Source organism: Erinaceus europaeus, chromosome 2, assembly GCF_950295315.1.
Source record: "Erinaceus europaeus chromosome 2, mEriEur2.1, whole genome shotgun sequence".
Classification (NCBI taxonomy): Eukaryota; Metazoa; Chordata; class Mammalia; order Eulipotyphla; family Erinaceidae; genus Erinaceus; species Erinaceus europaeus.
In genome coordinates, this window is record NC_080163.1 from 31,520,640 (window position 1) to 31,545,746 (window position 25,107).

At 36.7% G+C, this 25,107-nt stretch overlaps 1 protein-coding gene across 2 annotated transcripts in view; it reads left to right on the forward strand.

The window, feature by feature from the left end:
- Positions 1-25,107, forward strand: part of SLC12A2 (solute carrier family 12 member 2) — an 84,926-nt gene that overhangs the window by 41,197 nt on the left and 18,622 nt on the right. For both annotated transcript variants that reach the window (XM_007527850.3, XM_007527859.3), the window contains exons 12-18: positions 1,584-1,707; positions 3,168-3,269; positions 5,945-6,100; positions 7,563-7,662; positions 13,282-13,393; positions 16,282-16,422; positions 24,601-24,707. In XM_007527850.3, the coding sequence (XP_007527912.1) occupies positions 1,584-1,707; positions 3,168-3,269; positions 5,945-6,100; positions 7,563-7,662; positions 13,282-13,393; positions 16,282-16,422; positions 24,601-24,707 (842 nt within the window). The remainder of the gene's footprint in view (positions 1-1,583; positions 1,708-3,167; positions 3,270-5,944; positions 6,101-7,562; positions 7,663-13,281; positions 13,394-16,281; positions 16,423-24,600; positions 24,708-25,107) is intronic.

The window sequence follows — 25,107 nt, forward strand, 5'->3', positions numbered from 1 at the left end:
ATATATATATTACCTTTGTCTAATAAGCATTAGCCAAACAGCTGATGGAATAGTTGCTTCGGTAGCCTTTTCTTAATGTAGTTGTAGACAGTGTAAATAGTAAGTGTGCAGAGGATATTCCTTAACATTTTTCAGTAATCCTCTAAGAAAAGTTGTTAAATGTTTTTTCTTTAAGAATTTTATTTATTTAGAAAGTTTAGAACAAGAAAAACAGGAAGGGGAGGGGGTGAGAACCAGAGCATCACTTCAGCATGTCTGGGATCAAACTCAGTATGTGATGCTTTCCAAGTATAGCATTCTATTCCCAGGTCTGACAATTGGTTAAGTTTTATAATTAAGATTTTATCTGCTTTAAGTCTAGGATTTGAACTTGATTTTCTTAAAATAGATCATACCTATGTCTTACCAAGCTTTCAAATTTCGTTTTTTATTTGTTATTTTTCTTTTTTTTTATTTATAAAAAAAGAAACACTGACAAAACCATAGGATAAGAGGGGTACAGCTCCACACACTTCCCACCACCAGATCTCTATATCCCCTCCCCTCCCCTGATAGCTTTCCTATTCTTTAATTCTCTGGGAGTATGGACCCAAGGTCATTGTGGGATGCAGAAGGTGGAATGTCTGGCTTCTGTAATTGCTTCCCCCCTGAACATGGGCATTGACAGGTCAATCCATACTCCCAGCCTGCCTCTCTCTTTCCCTAGTGGGGTGGGGCTCTGGGGAATTGGAGCTCTAGGACACATTGGTGGGGTTGTCTGTCCAGGGAAGTCTGGTTAACATCATGGTAACATCTGGAACCTGGTGGCTGGAAAGAGAGTTAACATATAAAGCCAAACAAATTGTTGAACAATTATGAACCTAAAGGCTAGAATAGTTCAGATGAAGAGTTGCAGGGGGTTCCGTTTTGTAGAATGTTAGTAGTTCTGTTTTAGTTATATTCCAAAGGGCCTGTGGCTACACTACTTTTTTTGTTTGTTTGTTTTTGTTTTTGTTTTTTCCCTGAGCCTGAAATCTGATATGCAGGTGGATCTAAGTTATTGTCTGGGGAGATGATGTTATGGCTGGAAAAGGAACAGAAAGCTGGATCAGGGAAGAGAGTAGCTCCCTAATTTGGGAAAGGGGTATAAACATTGTTGACTGTAAACCCCATTGATTTGATCTGATCTGGGGCCCATATTCAGTTTAGGAGCTTATGTGACCTCTGCATCCCTGTAGCTCTGAGCTCACATTCTGTGGTCATGAGTAGGAACATTCCATGCTGCCCCAGTGTCGACCCATCTTCCTCAGGTGTAGCATAAAGTATGTTGTCCATCCTCCTTTTACCTACTTCTCTAATTTCTTTCATAACATTTACATGAAGAGTAGAATGGTTTGATGAAAACCTTTGTGGTATTCATACCAAGTACCTTTCTGAGTCTTAAACCTCTAGTGTTATACACAAAAGCATTATAAAACAGAGTAAATTAAAAAATAATTAGAAATTGATACTTCATTTCTGTTTAAAATATTGTTATAACTACAATTAAATCTGTATGTCTAATTGCAATATACTTCATTTTAATGCTTACATTTCTTCATTAGGCTCTATGTAAAGACAACATCTACCCAGCTTTCCAGATGTTTGCTAAAGGTTATGGAAAAAACAATGAGCCTCTTCGTGGTTACCTCTTAACATTCCTAATTGCACTTGGATTCATTTTAATTGGTTAGTTATAATGACGGTGTGCTCTAATGTACAATTTGGTGCATTTAGGTATTAGCTCTAAGCATTGAATAATTATTAAATTATAAATAACTCTGCCTAGCATACTGTTAATTTCTTCCTGATCAAATAAAAGGATGTTTATAACATATTACGAATGATACCATTCAGTACATACTTATTAAAATAGTCCCATGACTAGGTAAGTCCCCATTAGGACTAGAGAGGACTCTTTAGGTTCTTGTCACTAAGACAAATACGGTTAGCACTAAAAAAAAAAAAAAGGATTTCCACGTCCTCCATAAAAGTATGTCATTTACTCATTTGCCTTTGAGTCACTTTTGCCTTTGATCACAAGTGAAATAATCCTTCTATTGCTAAAGAAGACATTGGACTACTCGTATGACCATTACATATGGAAATTAATTCCTATTTAATGCTTGCTAGATTTTTGCTTCATATAGCTACATTTAGAGAACTAGTTGATAGCTCACTTAATGAGTATATGTGTATTCAGCAGTTTAAAAAAATTAGATAGTGTGGAGAAGATAGCATAATGGTTGTGTGAAAAGACTCTTATTCCTAAGGCTCCAAGACCTCAGGTTCAGTCCCCCACACCACCATAGGCCAGAGCTGAGCAGTGCTTTGGGAAAATAAAATGATTTAAAAAAAATTTAGATTAACTATGTTAAAATGTATGAATCTTAAATATGAATGCAAACTGCAGAATTATATAGTATATTTACATAACTTTGATTTTTTGAGATTTATTTATCATTATTTTGTCTTAAAATATTTATTAAAAAGTGTGTGAGAGAGATCCAGAACTTTATAATGGTGTATGTGATACCAGGGACTAAACTCAGAGCCTCATGCTCTGAAGTCCAACACATTATTCACTGTACTAGTCTCCTGGGCTACATATTTATGTAACTTTTAAAACATACAAGACAGTACTGCATGATGATTATGGGATATAATGTGTATTATATATTAATGTAGTGTGTGTGTGTGTGTGTTGATATGTGCAGTAAGCTATACAGTACCACTGGGAAGGATATACCTGCCTTAGAAAAATGAGGCAATAAGCGAACTTCTGTTGTATATGAAGGCTTGATTTCTGGAAAAGCATATAAAGCAAACCAGGAGGTGCTGTAGTAGCTAGTGCTAGAATTATAGGCCTTGAGTCCTGAATTCAAGTCCTAGCATCACATGTACATGAGTGATACTCTGATATCCCCTGTCTCCCTCCCTCTCAGTCTTCCTCTCTCTCCCTCCCCGTCCCCCCATCCCTTCCTCCTTTCTTCCCTCCACTCTTCCCTCCCACCCTGTCTTTATCATAAATAAATAAATAAATCTTAAAAATAAAGTTTATAGACACTGGGTATGAAGACTGAAATATTTCACTTCTTTTAATTAAAAAATGTCAAATATACTAATAAATTGCCTCATTTCTTTTGCAGCTGAACTGAATGTTATTGCTCCAATTATCTCTAACTTCTTCCTTGCATCATATGCACTGATCAATTTTTCAGTATTTCATGCATCACTTGCAAAATCTCCAGGTGACTTTCCATTTTTCTAAGTTATATAAATATATTAATGTCTAGCTTTTAGGGAAAAAATGATTTTAAAAGTTAGTGTACATGGCATAGCTTATTATTGCTTAGCTTGCCTTTATAGTGAAGTGAAATTAAGTAAGTCTTCAATGATGTCTTTATTATGAAATTTACTGGCAGTTGATTCAGTTTTCTGTATTCAGAGCAATTAAGATGAATCTTTAGTTATGTGAAATAATTATCTTATTTCTGTATGTAGTTTTTATTTAGCTAATTGCTATATTAGTTCTAAAAACATTTTAATGGTATAATTATCCTGTCTAGAAATGGTTTAAACAAATGAGTTGTATGGAGTTCTGACATAAATGTCTTTGTCAACTCTTAAATTGCCTGTTTATTTGGTCTGGTAAACTAGTTCAACTGGGAGGGTGCTTGCTTTGCTATGTAGAGTGACCCAGGTTTGAGCCCCTGGTATGCACCATATGAAGGCACTGAAGCTTCCGCAGTGTGGGCTTTCCTGTCTGTCAGCTCGGAATAGCAGCAGTAATTAAAAGCTACCACAGTATGCTTTTAATATGACAGTAGTTGGACATCAAGTAAGGAAATAAACAAAAGCAATGATGCTTTTAAATATCTAAAGTTACTCAGCATAGGAAGGATAAAATTAAGAGAACTTTAGACACAAGTATTCAAATTTTACTATAAAGAAAGAACTTTTACATGTGAGTATAGAATCATATCATAAGAGATCCTTATGTTAGAAATCTTACTTATCTTGATTATTAGTATCTTAGTTGTAATTTTCAAGATGTGATCAGTGGGGATCACATAGTAAGGGTATCTGGACTGTCTATATTAATTCTTCCCATTTTGTGTGAATTTGTGATTATCTCAAAAGTAAGGGTTTAATTTAGTGCCAGTATAATTCAGTGGAGGAGCACAGGAACTACATCCCTATGGCCCCAGGTTCAATCCTTAACCCTACAGATGACAATGCTGAATAGTGTGCTGGTTCCTCAGAATATGGCTTCATACTTTGAGGCTTGAGCTTAATTCAAAATATTTTACCATATACTTACCTGATCAGTTCCTATATTGATAGAATCATCACCACCGTCGTCATCATTATGGGGCTTCCCTGCTCCAGGCTGACTTTTTCAGATAGAGTCATCGAGATAAAGAGAATGATGCCACAGCACTGATGTTTTTTCCAGTACAGTGGAAACTGTGTTCTAACCTGGGTTTGTGCACAAGACAAAGCAGGCATACTAGCCAGGCAAACTGTCTTGTCACAGCCCTCAACTCTTACTTTTTATAGCAAGTAGATGAATTGTTAGTGATTCACAAGAACGTGTCATTTTAATGTGAATCTGTGTATGTCTCATACAAAAAAAAAAACCCAAAAACAACCACATTACTAAGAATTCAACTGGAAGATCTTGTTTTTAAAATCTCTAGTTTGTAGTATTCAGCAAAAGTAGATATTATACATTTTGGTAAAAGTTTATTGAATACAGATGTAATAAAATAAAAGATGCATACAAATGTGCCTTCAAATAATCACAAATCATGATATTAAATTGTGGTCAGGGTGGAAGAGACAGCATAATGGTTATGCAAACAGACTCTAATGCCTGAGGCTCCAAGGTCCCAGGTTTAATCCTCTACACCGCCATAAACCAGAGCTGAGCAGTGCTCTGATAAAAATAATAAGTTAATTAAAAATTGTTTAAAAATTAAATTGTGATCACTGGTCTTTGCTGCTAGATGTTAGTTTAAAAGTTTTCTCAGTTTAGCAGCCACAAGAAAATTTACTTTGAGCCGTTAGGAGATAACTTACCCAACAAATCATGTGCTTTACCCTGCTGAGGGTCTTGGTTCAAGTTCTGGCACCAAATGTGAGCATCCTGGATGGTGTAGCAGAACTGAGGTGCCTCCCCTTTTCTCTTTCTGTCTCTTCTCTCTAAAATAGAAGGAATGAAAAACTAGGCCCATGTGGATGCTTAGCTGTATTGCACATGTGCAAGATCTTGAGTTCATTCTGGTGCCATATTAAAAAAATAAAAGTGGGGGCCGGGCAGTAGTGCAGCAGGTTAATCACACATGGTGTGAAATGCAAGAATTGGCTCAAGGATCCCAGTTTGAGCTCCCTGATTCCCACCTGCAAGGGGGTCACTTCACAAGTGGTGAAGCAGGTCTACAGGTATCTGTCTTTCTCTCCTCCTCTCTGTCTTCCTCTCCTCTCTAGATTTCTCTCTGTCCTATCCAACAGCAACCACAGCAATGGTAACAATAACAAGGGCAACAACAACAACAAAATGGGAAAATGTTTTCCAGGAACAGTAGATTCATAGTGCAAGCACCAAGCCCTAGTGATAACCCTGGAGGCAGTTAACTAATTAATTAATTAATTAAAAGTGACCTGAGACATGGCATAGCAGTTAAACCACTGGACTTCGAAACATGTAGTCATGGGTTTAGTCTCTGTCATTGAATTTGCCAGAGTGATACTCTACTCCCACTTTCTCTTATCTCTTTCTACTCTTTCTCTGTTTTTCTCTGAAATATTATATTCTGAAATAGATTTTTAAAGTTATTTTGTATGTTCATTGTATTATTGCATTAAATGAATGAAGTATCTAAGTGGCTTTTCATTTGTCTATTCATTTTTATATTGTTAGGTTGGCGTCCTGCATTCAAATACTACAACATGTGGATATCACTTATTGGAGCAATTCTTTGTTGTATAGTGATGTTTGTCATTAACTGGTGGGCAGCATTACTAACATACGTGATAGTACTTGGACTATATATTTATGTTACCTACAAAAAACCAGGTCAGTAACTTTCTACCTAGTAATTCATGCTCAAAAACATCTAAAATATTTGTTACTTCTCAAGCATCATTTCTTGAATATTTGAAAAATAGCTTGTAAAATCTAAAATACAGTATTTTGTATTTGCCACCAGTGTTATCGCTGGGGCTCCATCTGCACAATGAATCCACTCCTAGTAGCCTTTTTAAAATTTTTTTTCCCCACATTTCATTTTCCATTTTGATAGAGGATGAAGTAGAGACAGTGACACCCACAGCATTATTCCATAACTTAGGGAACTTTCCTGTTACAGATGGGCACAAGGTACACCACCACCATCCAGCCCCCTCAAATGCATTATTTTAAATACATACAGTTTTAATGCAACTATTACTATTATACTTTACCTTATGGAATTCTATTATTACTCATAAATGCAATCCTATTTATAAAAGAATATATTCATTTAATTAATGTTCTGCTATACTCAGTATGTTTTAAAATTACTCTTTATAAGGATTATGTTTGCAATAGTGTTGAAGCTATTACCCTAATAAGCATATGCACTATCTATTGTGGTTTTAGTTATTTACTGTAGTAAGTACCATGGAATTAGCTAGAAGACATGGTATATCATGCTAGCATATGTGTCAGTAGTTATACATTACACATTTATATTCTATTGTTAGATGCCCACTTAAGAAGATGAGGCTAAAATATATTAGGATTGGTCCAATGTTCAGTATGGTGACTTTTAATATATTAAGTTGTTGGAAAAGTTATAATTTATTTTTTTTTAATTTGTTTTTCTATGTAAAAATGTGTTCTGACTTCCCCAACAAGCCAATAGGAAAAAATTTCCATTGAAGAAGCTTTTGAGCCAGTAGAACAGATTAGAAAGAGAGTACAAAAGTAGTAGCATTGTAGTCATTTTTAATATTAAGCAAGCATTTTTGTAACCCACATATGAGAAAATGAGGCTTTGGTGTCTGTAGAAATAAAGTTGACAAGTAAGGTATTGTATAAACTATTTGAGAAGCAATTATTTCTCTGTTACACCTATTAGCCTTCTAACAAGTTATCTAAAATCACCATTGCTGTTCAGTCTGTTAATTCATTAGGGGATAAATTTACTATTTCAAATGTTAGAAACTACTACCGTTAGTAGTTCTTGTTAGCAATCAGAGACCTGCCTTTTTCCCTTTAGATATTTGGGCATGTAAACAATAATTTTCAAATGCCTTATGTGTGATGCTTTGCATATTTGTCTTTTCTAAGTTGTACTTTATCTTTAAATACAATTATAGTTTAAAGTTAGCATTTTCTTAATGTCATGCTATGATTTTATACTATTAAAATTCTGAGTATAATAGTGAATTTTGCAATTGATTTTTCAAATATAAAATAGTCATTTTATATGAGTATTGGCTTATCTGCCTGAAATTGGTTATTTATTTGTTGCATGAACACTGTTTTCTTGTAGATGTGAACTGGGGATCCTCTACACAAGCTTTGACTTACCTAAATGCACTGCAGCATTCAATTCGTCTTTCTGGAGTGGAAGATCATGTGAAAAACTTCAGGTCAGTGATAATGGTAGCGTAAAAATACTCTGTCTTAAGTGTCAGTCTGCTCTGCACTTCCTTTTCAATAATATTTTCATATGCCAACATTGCATATATTGTTTTATAAAAGCATAAAACTTTTTTTTTGTTTTGGTTGGATGAGCAGTTTACACAACAACGTGGAAGTTCCTTAGTTATTAAAATTCTACAAAGAAGTAAATTATCATTTCCATCACAAAACATTAAGTTTTAGATGTCATTTGAAGACTTGACTCCTGGTCCTGACCATGGTCACTGAAATTACATAATTCATGTATAAATACTAAGCATGATTTTTTAATTGTTTTATTGGAAAAATAATGATTTACAAGATAGTTGTCACATGAGGACATTTGTTATCTCTCCATACACAAATCCTACCACTAACTTAAGTCTCCTACCATCCTGCATTGATTGAGTCCCAATGCCCTCTGAACCCCACACACCAGTCCTTGACTTTGCTACAAGTGAAATTTGTAAATATTTTTTTATCGAACAGTTTTTATTTTAAAAGGCAGCAAATATTTTCATGCTACTTCTTTCTTATTATTGACTAACTGGTTACTGTTATTGCAAGTAAGTCAATTTCAGTGGTAAGGAATCACTTCCTTATAGTAAAGAGCATTTATTGATATTTTCCTAAATAAATGATGGTAGTATTTTATCAACCATCATTTTTTATTTGTTCATCTGAAAAACTAAAGTGCTATTGTTATGTACTTCTCTAAATCAAATATAAAAATTCTTAGTGATTATGTATTATTGTTTACAATTAGAATATACTTGTCATATATTAAAGGTAGATCATTTAACAGTCATTCTGATTATTAATTTTGGCTGTGTGGGCCTGACAGTGGTACATCCACTTGAGTATGTGGGTTCCCATGCACAGAGACCCAGGTTCAAGTCTTCCATTGACACCTGCAGAGTAAGTTTCAGTTTTTCCTTCCCAGTTTTTCTTTCTCCTTTCTGTAGTCACTGGTGTTCACCACTCCAGGATAACTTTCTCTGATAGAAGGACAGAAATACAGATATAGAAAGATACCTCAGTACCCACGCTTCACTCAGCATCAGGCTCAAAGATGGGTTGTGCTAAGACTAAGCATGCCCATTATCTAAATGAGCTGTTTTGTCAACTCCTCATTTCTTCCTACTGTGTAAAGATTCAGAGACCACAGATTTTTTAGCTTTGGAATAAGGAAAATTGGGAAAGTGGAAGAAATGAGAACCTTGAATTGAAAACATTAATATCAGCACATTTTGAGTACTTGATAGCAAGTGTGGCAGAAAGTCATATTCCCTGAACTCAGAATGTTACCAAAAATCAAAGTTAATTTGCCATCAATCAAAACCTACTGCTTAGTATTTGAAACACTGAAAAATATTTCAATATTTGTTTTTTCTTTGTATTATACTTAGAACATAGTTTATAAAGAAAAAAACAGGTTTGATATGAAAGTTAGTACTTTCCCCACTCCTAACACCCTTCTTTTAGTCACAGCATCGGCAATGACTTTCAACTCCTTAACTGATACATTTAGAAATTTTTTATTATTTGTGTTAGCAGGCAACTTGTTAGTCTTGCTGTACTTGTTGATTTTTAATTGTAGGCTTTACTTACTAGTCTTTTGCATCCACCTTGTATATACATCTTTACCCTAACCTCCCAGCATATTTCTATCATTATTTTATTAGGTTATATTTCTATTTGTATTTTTTACTTATAGTTTTATGATTTTTAAAGCATACTTTAGAGCTTTTTTATTTTTGTATAACTTTGTTCTCCTAGGAGCCTTTCCCCTTCTTTCTTGGATAGCCAGTAATTATCTTTCTTCTTTGGGATTTTTAAAAAATATTTTATTTTTGAGAGACATACAGAGATAGAGGCAGAAACACTAGAGCACTGCTCATCTCTGGCTTACAGGGGGGGGGTGATTCTGGGAGTTTGGAGCCTCAGTCTGAGAGTCTGTTTGCATAACCATTACGCTATCTCCCCAGCCTTCTTTTTTTTCTCTCTAGTTTAACTGTCTACTTGTCTTAGCCTTCACCATATTTGCTAAAATTATTGTTGTTACTTTGTAGTTTCTGTTTCCTTGAAGTGTCTGTCTTTCAGTTCATTTCCTGTTTAATTTGGGTTTTTAGATTTAGCCTGGTCTGGAAGTATCTGTGACCCTAGGCAGTGGAATCTCTGCATTGGTGGGTGTGGCTTGTCAGTTAAAGGCCTTAATATAGATTAACCTGGCTTTGCTGCTACAGTGGAGAATTTAAATCATCTTAAAAGACTTTCTCTTTGATTAGATTTCCCAGAAAATAATATTTTAATATTCTACTTGTTGGTAAATGTCTGACTACTAGAGTTTTGAGAGCCAAGTAGGATAGTAGCTCAGATGTCTCAGGATTCAGTGCTTAATTTTCTCTCTGTTTCAAATAACGGCTTCTAGTACTTGCATACCTGGTGCCTTGTGTTTGATCCCTGATACCACATATGTCAAAGCAACATGCTGGCATCTCTTTCTCATAAAATAAACATCTGTATTTAAAATTAATAAATAAAATTCTCTTGTATTAAAAATCCCTGCAATCTATGCTCTTGCCTCTATGTCTACAGCCAAATGCTTAGCTCTCCCCTTGGAAACTTCCAGGGCAGAGTGCTTTGGAGACATGACTTATTGTATCCCCACTTCTCATATTCTCATACTTCCCTTGTAATCAGCACATTGCTTTCTCCATAAATTCTTAGACCGAAAGCACTTGGGGAAAAAATAAATAAAATCTCTCAGCTGCAAGTTTCTTATATTTAACCTTCTTTCTTTCTTTTTTTTTTTTTTTTTGAGAGTCAGCATGGTTTTTATTTATTTATGATTGTTTATCTAGGTAATTTCTTTTTTTATTTTTATTTTATTTTATTTTTTTTTATTTAAGAAAGGATTAATTAACAAAACCATAGGGTAGGAGGAGTACAACTCCACACAATTCCCACCACCCAATCTCCATATCCCACCCCCTCCCCTGATAGCTTTCCCATTCTCTATCCCTCTGGGATCATGGACCCAGGGTCATTGTGGGTTGCAGAAGGTAGAAGGTCTGGCTTCTGTAATTGCTTCCCCGCTGAACATGGGCGTTGACTGGTCGGTCCATACTCCCAGTCTGCCTCTCTCTTTCCCTAGTAGGGTGTGTCTTTGGGGAAGCTGAGCTCCAGGACACATTGGTAGGGTCTTCAATATGTGTATATTTAAGGCAGTAAATCAGTGACTTTGGATATAATACAACTGAAAACTGTACTTAAATTTTTCCCTATTATAACATGTTTTTTTAAAAGTGCCAAGGTCATGTAAGACAATGACAGACTCAATTACTCAATATTAAAAGAATCTAAAGATAGACAAGTAAATATAATATGTGATCCTGGATGAATTTTTACAAACTTTTTTGAAATGAAGACACCATTTGGGCCAAAGTAAATAAATGAATATAAACAAACAAATCAATAAAAGTTGTGTCTGCTGTTAGCTGCTATATCTATCTATTTATATATAGATAGATAGTTATAGATACATATATGAAACACTGACAAAAAACATAGAATAAAAGGGATACAACTCCACAATTCCCACCATCAGAACTCCATATCCCATCCCCTCCCCTGGTAGTTTTCCTATTCTTTATCCATCTAGGAGTATGGACCCAGGGAGGGTCATTATAGGGTGCAGAAGGTGGAAGGTCTGCATTCTGTAATTGCTTCCCCACTAAACATGGGCGTTGGCAGGTCGATCCATATTCTCAGCCTATCTCTCTCGTTCCCTAGTGGGGCAGGTTTCTGGGAAAGCTGGACTCCAAAACACATTGGTGGGGTTGTCTGTCCATGGAAGTCCAGTTGGCCTCATGGTAGCATCTGGAACCTGGTGGCTGAAATAAGAATTAACATATAGAGCCAAATAAATTGTTGACTAATCATGAACCTTAGGCTGGAATAGTTCAGATGAAGAGTTGGGGGGGGGTGTTTAGTAGATAGTTAGTAAGCATATTTTAGTTATATTCCAAAGAGCCCATGACTATACTAGTGTTTTTTTTTTGTTGTTGTTTGTTTGTTTTTCCCTGAGCCTGACATCTGATATGCAGGCGGATCCAAGTTATTGTCTGGGGAGATGATATCATGGCTGGAAAAGGGACTAGAAAGCTGGATTAAGGAAGAGAGTAGCTCCCAAATATGGGAAAGGTGTATAAATATTGTTGACTGTAAACCCCATCAATTTGATCTGATCTGGAGCCCATATTCAGCTTGGGAGCCCATGTGATCTCTTCATCCCTGTAAATCTGAGCTCACGTTCTGTGGTCATGAGTAGGAATATTCCAAGCTGCCTCAATTTCAGGACCCATCTCTTTGGTGTAGCATAGAGTATGTTGTCCAGCCTCCCTTTGGAGGATGGAACATTCTCTTAGCGTTGTTGATCCACGTTGAGGGCAAGGTCCTATGGGGGCCCACAAAGGGTTCTATTGTGTTGTTACTGATTGAGATGACCAATAACAATCGAGATGGGGATCTATTCGAGGTCTAGGCCCATCATGTATGTTTGATAATCTCAAGACTCCCCTACTAGGGCCCTAGCTGATGGGTGGCCTGATAGTGACTAAAGAGTCATTGTTCCCACCACCAAAAGACTGGGAATGTTGTTTATGTACACTCCTATTAATTTGTAGTCATATAAATCACTAATTAATTTTTTAAAATCCATTATTATATCTTAAGCCAAAGACCTTCTCTGGCGATAAGCCTTCCTTAACAGAATTGAAGAAAGGCAGAAACAGTTGCCCATCATAATGATGAACAGGATATCATGAATTAAAAGTTTTAGTTCAAATAACAAGCCTACTATGGGTGGCTTTATTCATTTGACAGACTTATTAAAGTCAAGTTAGATTAGAGCTGAGTGATACTACAAGGTAGAAGTAATCATAATATGAACAAACTATAAGAAGGAAAGTGAGTCATTTTGCACATGAAAGTAAAGCCATGCTCTTAGCAAGTGTGAGCTCTCTGAAAGAACTACATACTTGCTTTTGAAAGATGGGTACATTGCTACTTTGTTTTTCATAACTATCATGGTCTTCCTAGTTTTCTTTAACAACTCTCAGAGTCTAGTTTTTTTTACTTTTATGTATGTATTGACTAGAGATAGACACAAATCAATAGGGAAGGGTGAGATGGAGACGAGATTCTTTCAGCATTGCTTCAGTGCTCCTGAAGCTTCCTCTTGTAGGTAGGGAGCGGGGATTTGAACCTGGATCCTTATATGCTCAATCAGGTACACTACCCCTGGCACCCTATCAGAATCTTGATATACAATATTATCTGTAGTTTAAGAGGAACATATGACATGTTTCTTTCAACGTTTTGTTCCCACATTTTTTATGTACCAAGAAGCCCTGGTTGCAACTCATCTTCTTTGTGTACTATGTCATGAGAATAGTTGCATAAGATTTTCTAGTATAATAATATAGTATTAGAGAAACAGCTTAAAAATCATGTACTTTCTAGCAAAAACATAAACACATAAGCCTCTCAGCTTTTTTCTTTTTCTTTTTTTTATCTTAATTTAGGCCACAGTGTCTTGTTATGACAGGGGCACCAAACTCCCGTCCAGCTTTACTTCACCTTGTCCATGATTTCACAAAAAATGTTGGTTTGATGATCTGTGGTCATATACATATGGTAAGTTTTACTTTTCAACACAAAAACATTCTATTTTCATTATGTGCATATGATTTATAGTTTATGGTAAGGTATATCTAGAGTAGTTTGATAGTATAAATGTGTTGAGTATTTTTATTATCGTTATTTATTGGATAGAGACAGAAATCAAGAGGGAAGGGAGGGATAGAGAGGGTGAGAGGCAGAGAGACACCTGCAGCACTGTTTCACCACTTGTGAACCTTTCCCCCTGCAGAGGGGAACCAGGGACTCGAACCTGGGTCCTTGTGCATTGAAAAATGTGTGCTCAACCAGGTGCCGCCACCACCTGGCCCCCCATGTGTTAAATATTTCCAGGTCATTTTAGGTCATCATTTTCTTCAAAATGTTGATACCTTCTAAGCTATTGGCAAGCATTATTTTCTGAAGGGTTGTGGAATTTTGAAACTTTACTGTGAGTAGATATTAGTAAATTCTAACATTCTTATACAACAGACTATCTGAGAAAAATAGTTTCTTAGTTACTAAGGACACTAGACTAAGTTTAGTGTATTTTTCTTACTGTTATTTTTCATAAATTACTGGGAAAATATACTTACCAGGAAAAAATAGATAGGTTAAAGGAGATAGTAGGTGGTAAATATCTGGTATCTAGTACCAGAAGTAAAGTGGACGCTAAATTTCAGAAGTTCAGACACTTCTAATTAAATAGATTGTTAAAAATAATGGTAAGCTTTCATCCAAGATTGTGTTATGTGAGGGGCATTTGACTATGAAAAACAATTAGGAAATGTTGGATGCCTAATCTGCATAAGAAGTTGGAGTATTTGTCAGGTGAGTTTTTCTCCCCAGATATTTTATTCACCATGTAATGGTTCTAGAAATGTGTATTTTTATGCTTCATGTCTCAGCCCTTGTTAGAGTTGTCCATATATGTGTGTATGTGTGTTCAAAGTGAAGCCTTTATGGTTGTGTGTGTAGAGACTGAGAGAATGTGTGAGTGTGATGGAAAGACATACGGTAACTCATTTCATGTCAAGACCTTGAGCCCAGAAATTAGGTGGACAGTTATCCCAGTGGGAAATATAGTGCTCTTCATTTTCACACAAATTTTATTAGAATATACTTTTAAAACTTATTTTTAGGGAGTCGGGCGGTAGCTTAGGGGATTAAGTGCAGGTGGTGCAAAGCGCAAGGACCACCATGAGGATCCCGGTTCGAGACCCCACTCCACACCTGCAGGGGAGTCGCTTCACAAGTGGTAGGTCTGCAGGTGTCTATCTTTCTCTCCCCCACTCTGTCTTCCCCTCCTCTCTCCATTTCTCTCTGTCCTATCCAACAACAATGACATCAGTAACAACAACAATAATAACTACAACAATAAAGCAAGGGCAAAAAAAGAATAAATATTTTTTTAAAACATAGTTTTATATTCTTTTTATATACTTGTGTATAACATTTTATGTTTACCTATAGAGTAAAAAATAGAATTTCAAGTTAAAAAAAACATTTCTTTCCTTTTATTTAGCAGAATTACAAGGAAGAAAGCATATGATATGGCTCACTTTTATTTTCATTGGTATTTCTAAATTATTGGAGATCAGTAACCCAAACATGTGAGATAAATTTCGTAAAAGCTGGTAAACTTGTAATAGCAAAGCAAAAGATAGTGTTTTTCTTTTTGTAGTATCTTCTTTTTCAGTGATTTCAGTTTTCTCTCCTATGTTTAGTGTTAAAACACTTATTTTGTAATTATTTTATTATTTATTGCAAAGAGACAGAGAAGTTGAGAGGGGAAGGGGCAGATAGACAGACACCTGCAGCACTGTTTCACTGTTCATGAAGCTTCCCCCCACCAGGGCTTTAAATTAGGATGCTTACACATTGTATGTAACATGCGTGCTTCACCAGGTGCGCCACCACCTGGCCCCCCAAAATACTCGTTTTTTAATCTGTACATCCTTCTCTTTTTTCCCTTTAGCTAGGACCTCCTTTGCTACATTTACTGCATTAGTCTTATTTCTTCATAATTTTAACTGTTGGCAAAAACAACCTGCCAGCCTAAAAATGAAACACTATTATCATATTTCTCTTTTCTTTTTTAAAACACTTTTTACTTTATTTATATTTATTTATGTATTTATTTTTCCTCCAGGGTTATTGCTGGGCTCGGACAAATCCACTGCTCCTGGCTGCTATTTTTTTCCCTTTCATTGCTGTTGTTGGTTTTTATTGTTGTGGTGGTTATTGTTGTTGTTGTTGATGTTGTTGGATAGGACAGAGAGAAAAAGAAAGGAGGGGAAGACAGAAAGGGGGAGAGAAAGATAGACACCTGTAGACCTTCTTCACCGCCTGTAATGTGACCCCCCCCTGCAGGTGGGGATCCAGGGGTTCAAACCAGGATCCTTACACAGGTTTTTGTGCTTCACACCATGTGCGCTTAACCCGCTGCACTACTGCTGCCCGACCCCCATATTTCTCTTTTCTACCACAATGGGTTTTTTTTTATTTATTTTCCCTTTTGTTACCCTTGTTGTTTTTTGTTGTTGTAATTATTGTTGTTGTTATTGATGTCATCGTTGTTAGGACAGAGAGAAATGGAGAGAGGAGGGGAAGACAGAGAGGGAGAGAGAAAGATAGACACCTGCAGACCTGCTTTACCACCTGTGAAGGGACTCCCCTACAGGTGGGGAGTCAGGAGCTTAAACTGGGATCCTTATGCCTGTCCTTGCACTTCACACTTCATGAGCTTAACCCGCAGCTCTAAACCCGCTGTGCTACTGTCAGACTGCCTCTACCACAGTATTTTAAATATTGTGTTTAAGTAAGTGTGATAGGGTGACTTTTAATGGAATACTGGAATAGATTATCCTTCAATTAAAGATTTTCATTAATATTTCTACCTAAAGGGTCCACGAAGACAAGCCATGAAAGAGATGTCTGTTGATCAAGCCAGATACCAGCGGTGGCTTATTAAAAACAAAATGAAAGGCTTTTATGCCCCAGTACATGCAGATGACTTGAGAGAAGGTGCCCAGTATTTAATGCAGGTAAAGTAACATTATAGTGTGTATAAGCCTCGGAATTATTATTTTTTATTTGTTACACTAACACAATTGATAAATATTTTTAAAAATAGCTTGATTAGTATGAATTATTAAGATTTATATAATTTAATATTAGAGGGTTTATAAAAATAATGTACAGCTGTCTGATAGTAAAGAAACCACATTTAAATTAACACTTTTTCTCTCTTTCCCTAAGGTATTTTCTATTCATTCATTGCTATGAACCTGTTGGTTTTGTGTTAAGTAATGGTATTCATTATTTCACAAGATTCTAGCTCATATCTCACTATTTTGGTTTACTGCTATTATTTTTATTATCTGTATTTTATTTACTGGATAGAGACAGCCAGAAATCAAGAGGGGAGGTGATAATAGGGAGAGAGAGACAGAGATACCTGCAATACTGATTCACCTCTTGCAAAGCTTTTCTCCCTGCAGGTGGGGGATGGGGGCTGCAACCCTGGTCCTTGCACATTATAACATGTATACTCAACCAAGTACACCACCACTGCGCCCCAAATGTATTTATTTATTTGTTTATTTTCTTTACCGGGGTGCTCAGCTCTGGCTTATGGTGGTGTAGGGGATTTGAACATGGGACTTTGGAGCATAAGGCATAAGAGTCTCTTTGCATAACCATTATGCTATCTACCCCTGCCCTAAAGCTTTTTTAAAGTTATTAATAACATAATGAGAGAGCACTACTCTGGCACATGTGTTGCCAGTGGTCAAATTCAGGGCTGCACGCTTGAAGATCTGACAGTTTCTCTGCTACTCCACCTCCAAGGTCTGTCTCACAGTTTTATACTAGTAAATAAACTTAGGCTTGAGGCCAGGCAGTGGCACACCTGGTTAAGCACTCATATTATAGTGCACAAGGACCCAGGTTCAAGCCCCTGGTCCCCACCAATAATAAATACATAAAAATATTTCTTAAAAAAATTAAAATAAACATGAGCTTCAGTTTCAGTTTTGTTTATGGTATACTAAGCAGAATATAGGTTTTAGAGGCCATGCTAAGCTTATATTCTAGTAGTGCTACTTCATTTTACAGATTTTGGATGAAGGAAATTTAGTTTCTAAAACTTAGTTTCTTCACCCTAGTGATTGTAGGTAAGAATAAGTAGACTACAGACTATGGTAGTGTTTACTAAGTTATTTTTGTAGGATTTCCTTTCCTCAAAATAATGTTGATTGTGGAGTTACTCTGGTAGAGGTATGATCCTCGTAGTGTTGTCATGTCTACCCTTCTGATTGGCATTGCTAAAATAGCAAGCAGGGGGTTAAAAAATAGTTTAGACAACTTCTATGATAACAAAAGCTGAGTGTGGATTTGCTTTTCCAGATACAAGGTCTTAGCATAAAACTATGTAATTAAAGATATTGTAGTATTGAAGTAGCAGTACATAATTTAGGATAATAGAGAGAAATAGAGCAGCTGATAGGATATTTAATACACAACAGAGTTAACATTGAAAGGATGGGCTATGAACATGGATTGTCCATATATAAAAACAATATAGTTCCTTACAAACACAATACAAAAACACTTGCTGATTAATTAAAAAACTAAATATGATGAACTAATTATTTCATTAGTGATGTAATATTGATTCCCAAAATTGCAATATAATCCCACCCACCACCAGAGTTGTGCCCGGTCCTCTCCACTGGAAACTGTGGAAGTTCTTCCAAGGTCACTGATAAGGGCTGATAGTATAGCTAACTATATATATATTTTTTTCCCATTTTTTTAATGATACCACCTTCATTTTCTTTTAAGTCACCCCTACACCTATTACTACTTGTAGGTGTCTTTCCTTTTTTCCTCTTCTCACTCAGATAAGAGAAACAGTGGGTGGCCTTCTCTGTTGTTTTCCAGATTCACTTCTCTTTCATTGATGATAGAAAAGCAAGACTCTTAGTGACAAATGTTTCAGGTCCTGGTAGAATAGGGGTACAGAGCCCTCTCTTGTACTTCCCTTATCATTTACCCTCTGGGAGTATGGACCAGAATTCATTTTTGGGTACAGAATCTGGGAGTTCTGGCTTCTGTTAATTTATTTTCTGCTGGACATGGGCCTTGGCAGGTCTGGAAAGGTGAGGTTACAGTTAATATTGATGAGGTCATCTGCTCAGGGAGATCAAGATAAAGTCATCATAGCATCTTGAGCTTGGTGGCTACAAAGTCAGTAAGATGGAAATCAGGGAAAATGTTTAATAAACAGGAACCATAAAGTAAGAGTAGAGCAGATGAAAGTAGAGACCTTAGAGTAGAAATAGGCTAGGAAGTCTGTCTTAGGTATGTTCCTAGGAGCTTATGTCTTATTAATCTTTGCTTGAGCTTTATAGTTAATTTGGAAATGGACTAGAAATGTTCTCTGGAAAGATTATGTCAGAGTTGAGACTAGAACTAGGAAGTAGGGTTAGGGCAGAGAGTTGGCTCGCAAACTTGAAGGGAATACATAAGTGTAATTAACTATTTACCACATGGAGCTAACTCAGGGCTCATATATCTGTTTATATTTAGCACCAGAGCCTGTACAACCTCCAAGTTCCTGTCTCACTGAGTTCACAGTCCATAGTCACAGCTGAGAACATTCTAGGCTACACTCATTTCAGGATCAGTCTTCCTTTAATGCAGAGTAGGATGACCCAACGTCCCTTCAGAGAGTGGGGCAATCCCTACCATTGCTAATTCATAATGAAGTTATAGTCCTAAGGAAGCACACAGAAGGGCTTATCATGACGTTCCCAATGAATATGACCTGTGATGATAGAGGGATTAGAGGTCTAGGTCAATACAGTCTATGGGAGAATCCAAGGATTCCCTGTGATTGACATTTTTTAAACCCTTGGGAGAAAAAGCAGGGTAATTTTATGACACTGGGCTAAGGAAAAAAATTTCCAGTGAGATACAAACCAGCTGTAGAGAGGGAAAACTATTTTCTAGTTGAAAAGCTTATACTTTTAATGGAAATAGGAAGCCACAGACCAAAAGAACCATAACATGTTATAAGAATATCAAGAGAAAAGTTTATCAGTTATTGAATTGGATAAAAGTAAAGGAACAGAAAATCTGAAAGGAAGAGGAAACCCAAATGACAGGAAATTAAAACCATAGTGCAGCTTTTTTCCTTAATCATCAGGTGAACCACAATTAAATCTTCATTAGAAAGTGCTAAATATGGTGGAGAGCATATTGGCTAGCCACTTAAGCATAGCAGCTTAGTAAGTCCTTTCAAATTTAATGTTGTAAATATCCTAGAAAATCTCATTCTTAAGAAAATACCTGAGGATATATTTTTTTTCTTTATTGGAGGGACTAATGGTTCATAGTCAACAATAAAATGTAGTTTATACATGTGTAACATTTCTCAGTTTTCCACATAACAGTCTAACCCCCTATAGATCTTCCTCCTCCTCCTCTTCCTTTGTCATCATGTACCATCCAAGACCTGAACCTTCCCCCAACCCCAGGTTCTTTTACTTTGGTGCAGTGCACCAAGTCCAGTCAATGTTCTGCTTTGTTTTTCCCTTCTGTTCTGTTTCTAGATGTTCCATTTATGTCTGTGAGTGAGATCATCCCATAGTCATCGTTCTTTCTGACATCTCACTTAACATGATTTCTTCAAGCTTCATCCAAGATGATGTAAAGAATATGAATTCACCATTTTAATAGCTGAGTAGTATTCCATTGTGTGTGTGTGTGTCTCTGTGTGTGTGTGTGTTTGTGTGTGTGTGTGTGTGTGTGTGTGTCACAAATTACTCAGTCACTTATCAGACACCTGGGTTGCTTCTAGGTGTACAGTTTGTTATTACAAATTGCACTGCTATGAACATGGGTATACACAGATCTTTTTGGATGTGTGCATTTGGTTTCTTAGGCTAATACCCCCAGGAGAGGGATTGCCATGTCATAGGATAGGTCCACTTCTTGTGAAAAAACTTTGTGAGGGTTTTCCAGACTGCTCTCTGAGGAAAATTTTAACACAGTCTGATGAAAGCTATATCAACTTCATGGCAATTTTATTATTTTTCAGTCATGAAAAAGGAATAGAGGTAGTTTCAATGAAAAATCACTAGTTATAGAAAATTTAAATTATGATCATATAGCAAAATTGTATATGAGAAGAAATTATATATACTGGTAAACTTCAGATCCAAAAGAGTGTTAAGAAAAATGGACATTTTAAAGGTTCTGAACAATTTCAAGATAATATATCAACTTTTTAACGTGCATGTTTAAACTTTGTCTGGTTCTTAGACTTATCAGAGTCACCTAGTAGCCTTGTTAAAATACATTCTGCTAGACCCTGTTATTGGAATGATTTAGTAGGTTAGGTCTGTAGTGAAGCAGAAGAATTTGCATTGCTTGTTACTTTGCAGGTGAGACAGCACTACTGATTTCTGGTTTGTGTACTTGACTTTTCCTTTTCTTTCTTTCTTTCCATTAAAGATGTGGGGGGGGGAGGATGAATTTGGAAACTTGTACATCCAAGTCCTAGGACTAGCTTCTTTACAACTTGATTCTCATCCCATTTTCAAATCTCCATTTTTTATTAGTGATTTAATAATGACTTACAAAATTATAAGATAATAATGGTGTGCATAATTCCACACCATTCCATCACCAGAGTTCTATGCCCCCATTCCCCTCCAGCAGAAACTGCCAACGTTTTCCCAAGGCCATATATCATATACATATATGCCATTTTTATTCATCAGTATGCCTCTGCTTTCACTTCCTTTCTAGGTCACACCTACTCTTATTACTATTTCTTAAGAGTCCTTCTTTTATCCTCTTTCCTCTCAGATAAGAGAAAGTGTCTTACTTCTTCTGGTGTTTACCATATTCTCTTCTCTCTCAGTGATGTTATAAAAACAAAGATTCCTTGCTCAGCCACACATCTGTTGTTGGACACAATGTTAAAAAAAGGGAGTTGGGCGATAGTGCAGTGGTTAAGCACACGTAGTGCAAAGCTCAAGGACTGGCGAGAGGATCCCAGTTCAAACCCCCAGCTCCCCACCTGCAAGGGAGTTGCTTCACAGGCAGTGAAGCAGGTCTGCAGGTGTTCCTTTCCCCATCTCTTCCTTCCCATCCTCTCTCCATTTCTGTCTGTCCTATCCAACAACGACATCGATAACAACAATAATAATACCCACAATGATAAAACAAGGGCAACAAAAAGGGAGAAATAGCCTCCAGGAGCAGTGGATTCGTGGTACAGGCACCGAGCCCCAGCAATAACCCTGGAGGCCAAAAAAACTGATGAATTAAAAAAAGAAATTCCTGGTCACAGACACTCCTGGTCTTATATTGGAGTTCAGAGCGCAGAGCCCTCATGTCCTCTTCCCTTAACATATACCCCTGTTGGGTGTGTGGACAGAAATTCTTTTTGGAGTGCAGAAGAAAAGAAGGAAGAAGTTCTGGCTTCTATAATTGCTTCTCCTCTGGACATGGATATTGATAATAGACTCATTTATTCAATCTTATTTTTGTTTCTCTTGCTCATGGGGTGGAGTCTTCAAATACAATTTTGATGAGGCCCTGTAGTGTTTCATCAATATATTCTTCCATTTTTTAATTTTTATTGGGGCATTTAAAAAAAAATATTTATTTTATTGATTTCCTTTTGTTGACCTTGTTTTATTGTTAGTCGTTGAATTGGACAGAGAGAAATGGAGAGAGGAGGGGGAGAGAAAGATAGACACCTGCAGACCTGCTTCACCACTTGTGAAGTGACTCCCCTGCAGGTGGGGAGCCAGGGGCTCGAACCAGGATCTTTCAGCTGGTCCTTGTGCTTTGCACCACCTGCACTTAACCCGCTGCACTACAGCCCTACTCCCTTTTGTTGGGGTATTAATGGCTTAAAGTTGTTGCTGCATGTGGTTGGTAATTTTTCTCAATTTTTGCAAAACATTCTTAACCCCAACCTAGGTCCTCCTCCACCATCATACACTAGGACCTGAAACCCACCCCCCACCCATACGTTCACATTGGTGCAATACACCAAACCCAGTCCAAGTTCTGTTTATGAATTTACTGTGCTGGTTATTTCTTGCCAGCAGGTGGTGCTGTTGTGTTCACTGGGCTTTGCTTTGTTTATATGTTGGGTGGCAGGGTTTGGGGGCTGGGATTCTGATTCTTGTTATTTCCTTTAGTTTGTGTGTGTGTGTGTGTGTGTGTGTGTGTGTGTGTGTGTGTGTGTGTGTAGGATTTCAGCAAGCCTCAGGGGGTTGCTACTAGGTGGCAACTGTTCAGAGAAGCAGGGCTCAATTTATGATTTGCTGCCAGTTGCAGCAAATTACCTTTATGTATGTATACATAGGTTTAGTGACAGACAGGACTCCTTTTGGTCAAAAATGTCCCCTGCTATTGTATTGTGTCCTTGCCAGTAGTTCAGTAGACCAACACCCCAAGGACATGGATTAAAAGCTCATAGGTGCCCCTCTCTCACAGTCAGCACTGTGTGTTCCTTGACTGCTGCTGCAGATAGAGGGAAAATGAAAATTGTCCTCTGTTGGAGCTCTTAACTTCTGTGTGCCTGGTTTCAATCCTGAACTCTTCACCCCAGCCACATGCACAAGCGCACACCTGAGGCTGCGGTGCATCTGCAGATACCTTAGCTGTAGCTTGATGAGTTAAGTTCAGTAGGTCTCAATATTTGTTGTTTTGTGCGGTGGGGAGGGGGGGGTTCTATTCTGTTCGCTTTTACTCCATAACTATTCCTCCCGGAAGTCAGAAACTTTTAAAAATATGTTTTGTTTTATTTTAATGAAAGAGAAATGCAGAGAAAGATACAGAGAGGGACCTGAACACTGATCATCTCTGGTTTATGGTGGTATGAAGAATTGAACCTAGGATTTTGGAGCTTCAGGCACCAGAGTCTCTTTACATAGCCATTATGCTATCTTCCTTACCTTCAAAGAAACCTACATAAATAGAATATTTTGAAAATGACGTAATGTGGTCTGGGGCTGTGCAGTGATTAGAATACCACATTTTCATGCAGGAATTCCTAAGCTAGATTCCCAACATCACATATGCCAGAGTGCTACTCTGATTATTTATCTGCACCCCCCATAAAGCAATAAATTTAAATTAATTTAAATGACATTATGTATTATTACATGGCAAGGAATACTTCTCTTATTCTATAATTTATTCTAAGTTTTTAGGTAAGTCTTTTGTAGCATTATTCACAAAAGACAAAAAATAAATAACAATGACCTTAATATCTATTAGCAGATTAGTAGATAACCACAATGTGACATATACTATAATGTCAATGAGGGACTGGGGGAAAATTGCTTACCCAATTGCTTTTTTCATTTATTTTTTTCTCATGTATTCTTTAAATAGAAGAATGCTTCTGATCTCTGTATATTAATTTTGTGGCCTGCAGCCTCACTGTAAAGGTAATGATTTCTAAGAGTTTTCTACTGGATTATTTAGGAATCTTTACACATACTCTCATGTCCTCAGAAATAGTGGTAGTTTGCTTCTCTTTAAATTTGGACCCCTAGGAAGTCGGGTGGTAGCGCAGGGGGTTAAGTGCAGGTGGTGCAAAGTGCATGAGGATCCGGGTTCAAGCCCCCGGATCCCCACCTGCAGGGGAGTCACTTCACAAGCAGTGAAGCAGGTCTGCAGGTGTCTATCTTTCTCTCCCCCCCTCTGTCTTCCCCTCCCCTCTCCATTTTTCTCTGTCCTATCCAACAACAACAACAATGATAACTACAACAATAAAACAACAAGGGCAATAAAAGGGAATGAATAAATAAATATAAAAAGCAAAATATTAAAAACAAAATAAATAAATTTGGATCCTTTTTTCTTTCTTTATTGCTATGACTGGAACATCTTAAGATTATATTGAATAGCTTTGTCATGTTCGTTTATTAAATGTACAATTTAATAAATTATAGGAGCACAAAAATGTACCTTTAGAACCATCCAGGAATTTTATCTTTTATTTTTATTTAACCATAAATATGTTATTAATGCATGTATTGAATACTCAAGAATATTTGATAGGGTACAATTTTAAAACTGGAAATTTGGAAGCTATTTGGAAGACTCATCACTTAAAACATTTTGTGGAGTTGTATGTTTAAGGTGTTTTTTGCTTGTTTTTTTTTTTTTTTCCTATGTTTTAGGCTGCTGGTCTTGGGCGTATGAAACCAAATACTCTTGTACTTGGATTTAAAAAAGACTGGATGCAAGCAGACATGAGGGATGTAGATATGTATATAAACTTATTTCAGTAAGTATTCGTTTGATTCAATAACATAGTTGGTTCAGTGAGTTAATATTGGAAGTCTATACTGGTTTTTTGAAGTCCATAGTCTCTTTTAATAAAAGAAGTAACAGAATTACAAAAGTAATTTGACTGTTTGAAAGCATTTTTCTGTCTGTACACACAAACACATATGCATGCACATGCAGGTACATGTGTACTCTGGCTTTTCATTTAGGTTAGTGAGTTGTTGTTGTTGTTGTATTCTTTTCCTTTCTAGGGAAAGAGAGACCAGAGCACTGCTTAGCTCTGGCTTATGGAGGTGCTGGAAATTGAACCTGAGATCTTAGAGCCATAGGCATGAGAGTCTTTTGCATAATCATTATGCTGTCTCTCCAGCCCTTGTTAGTGAGCTTTTTCATACTCG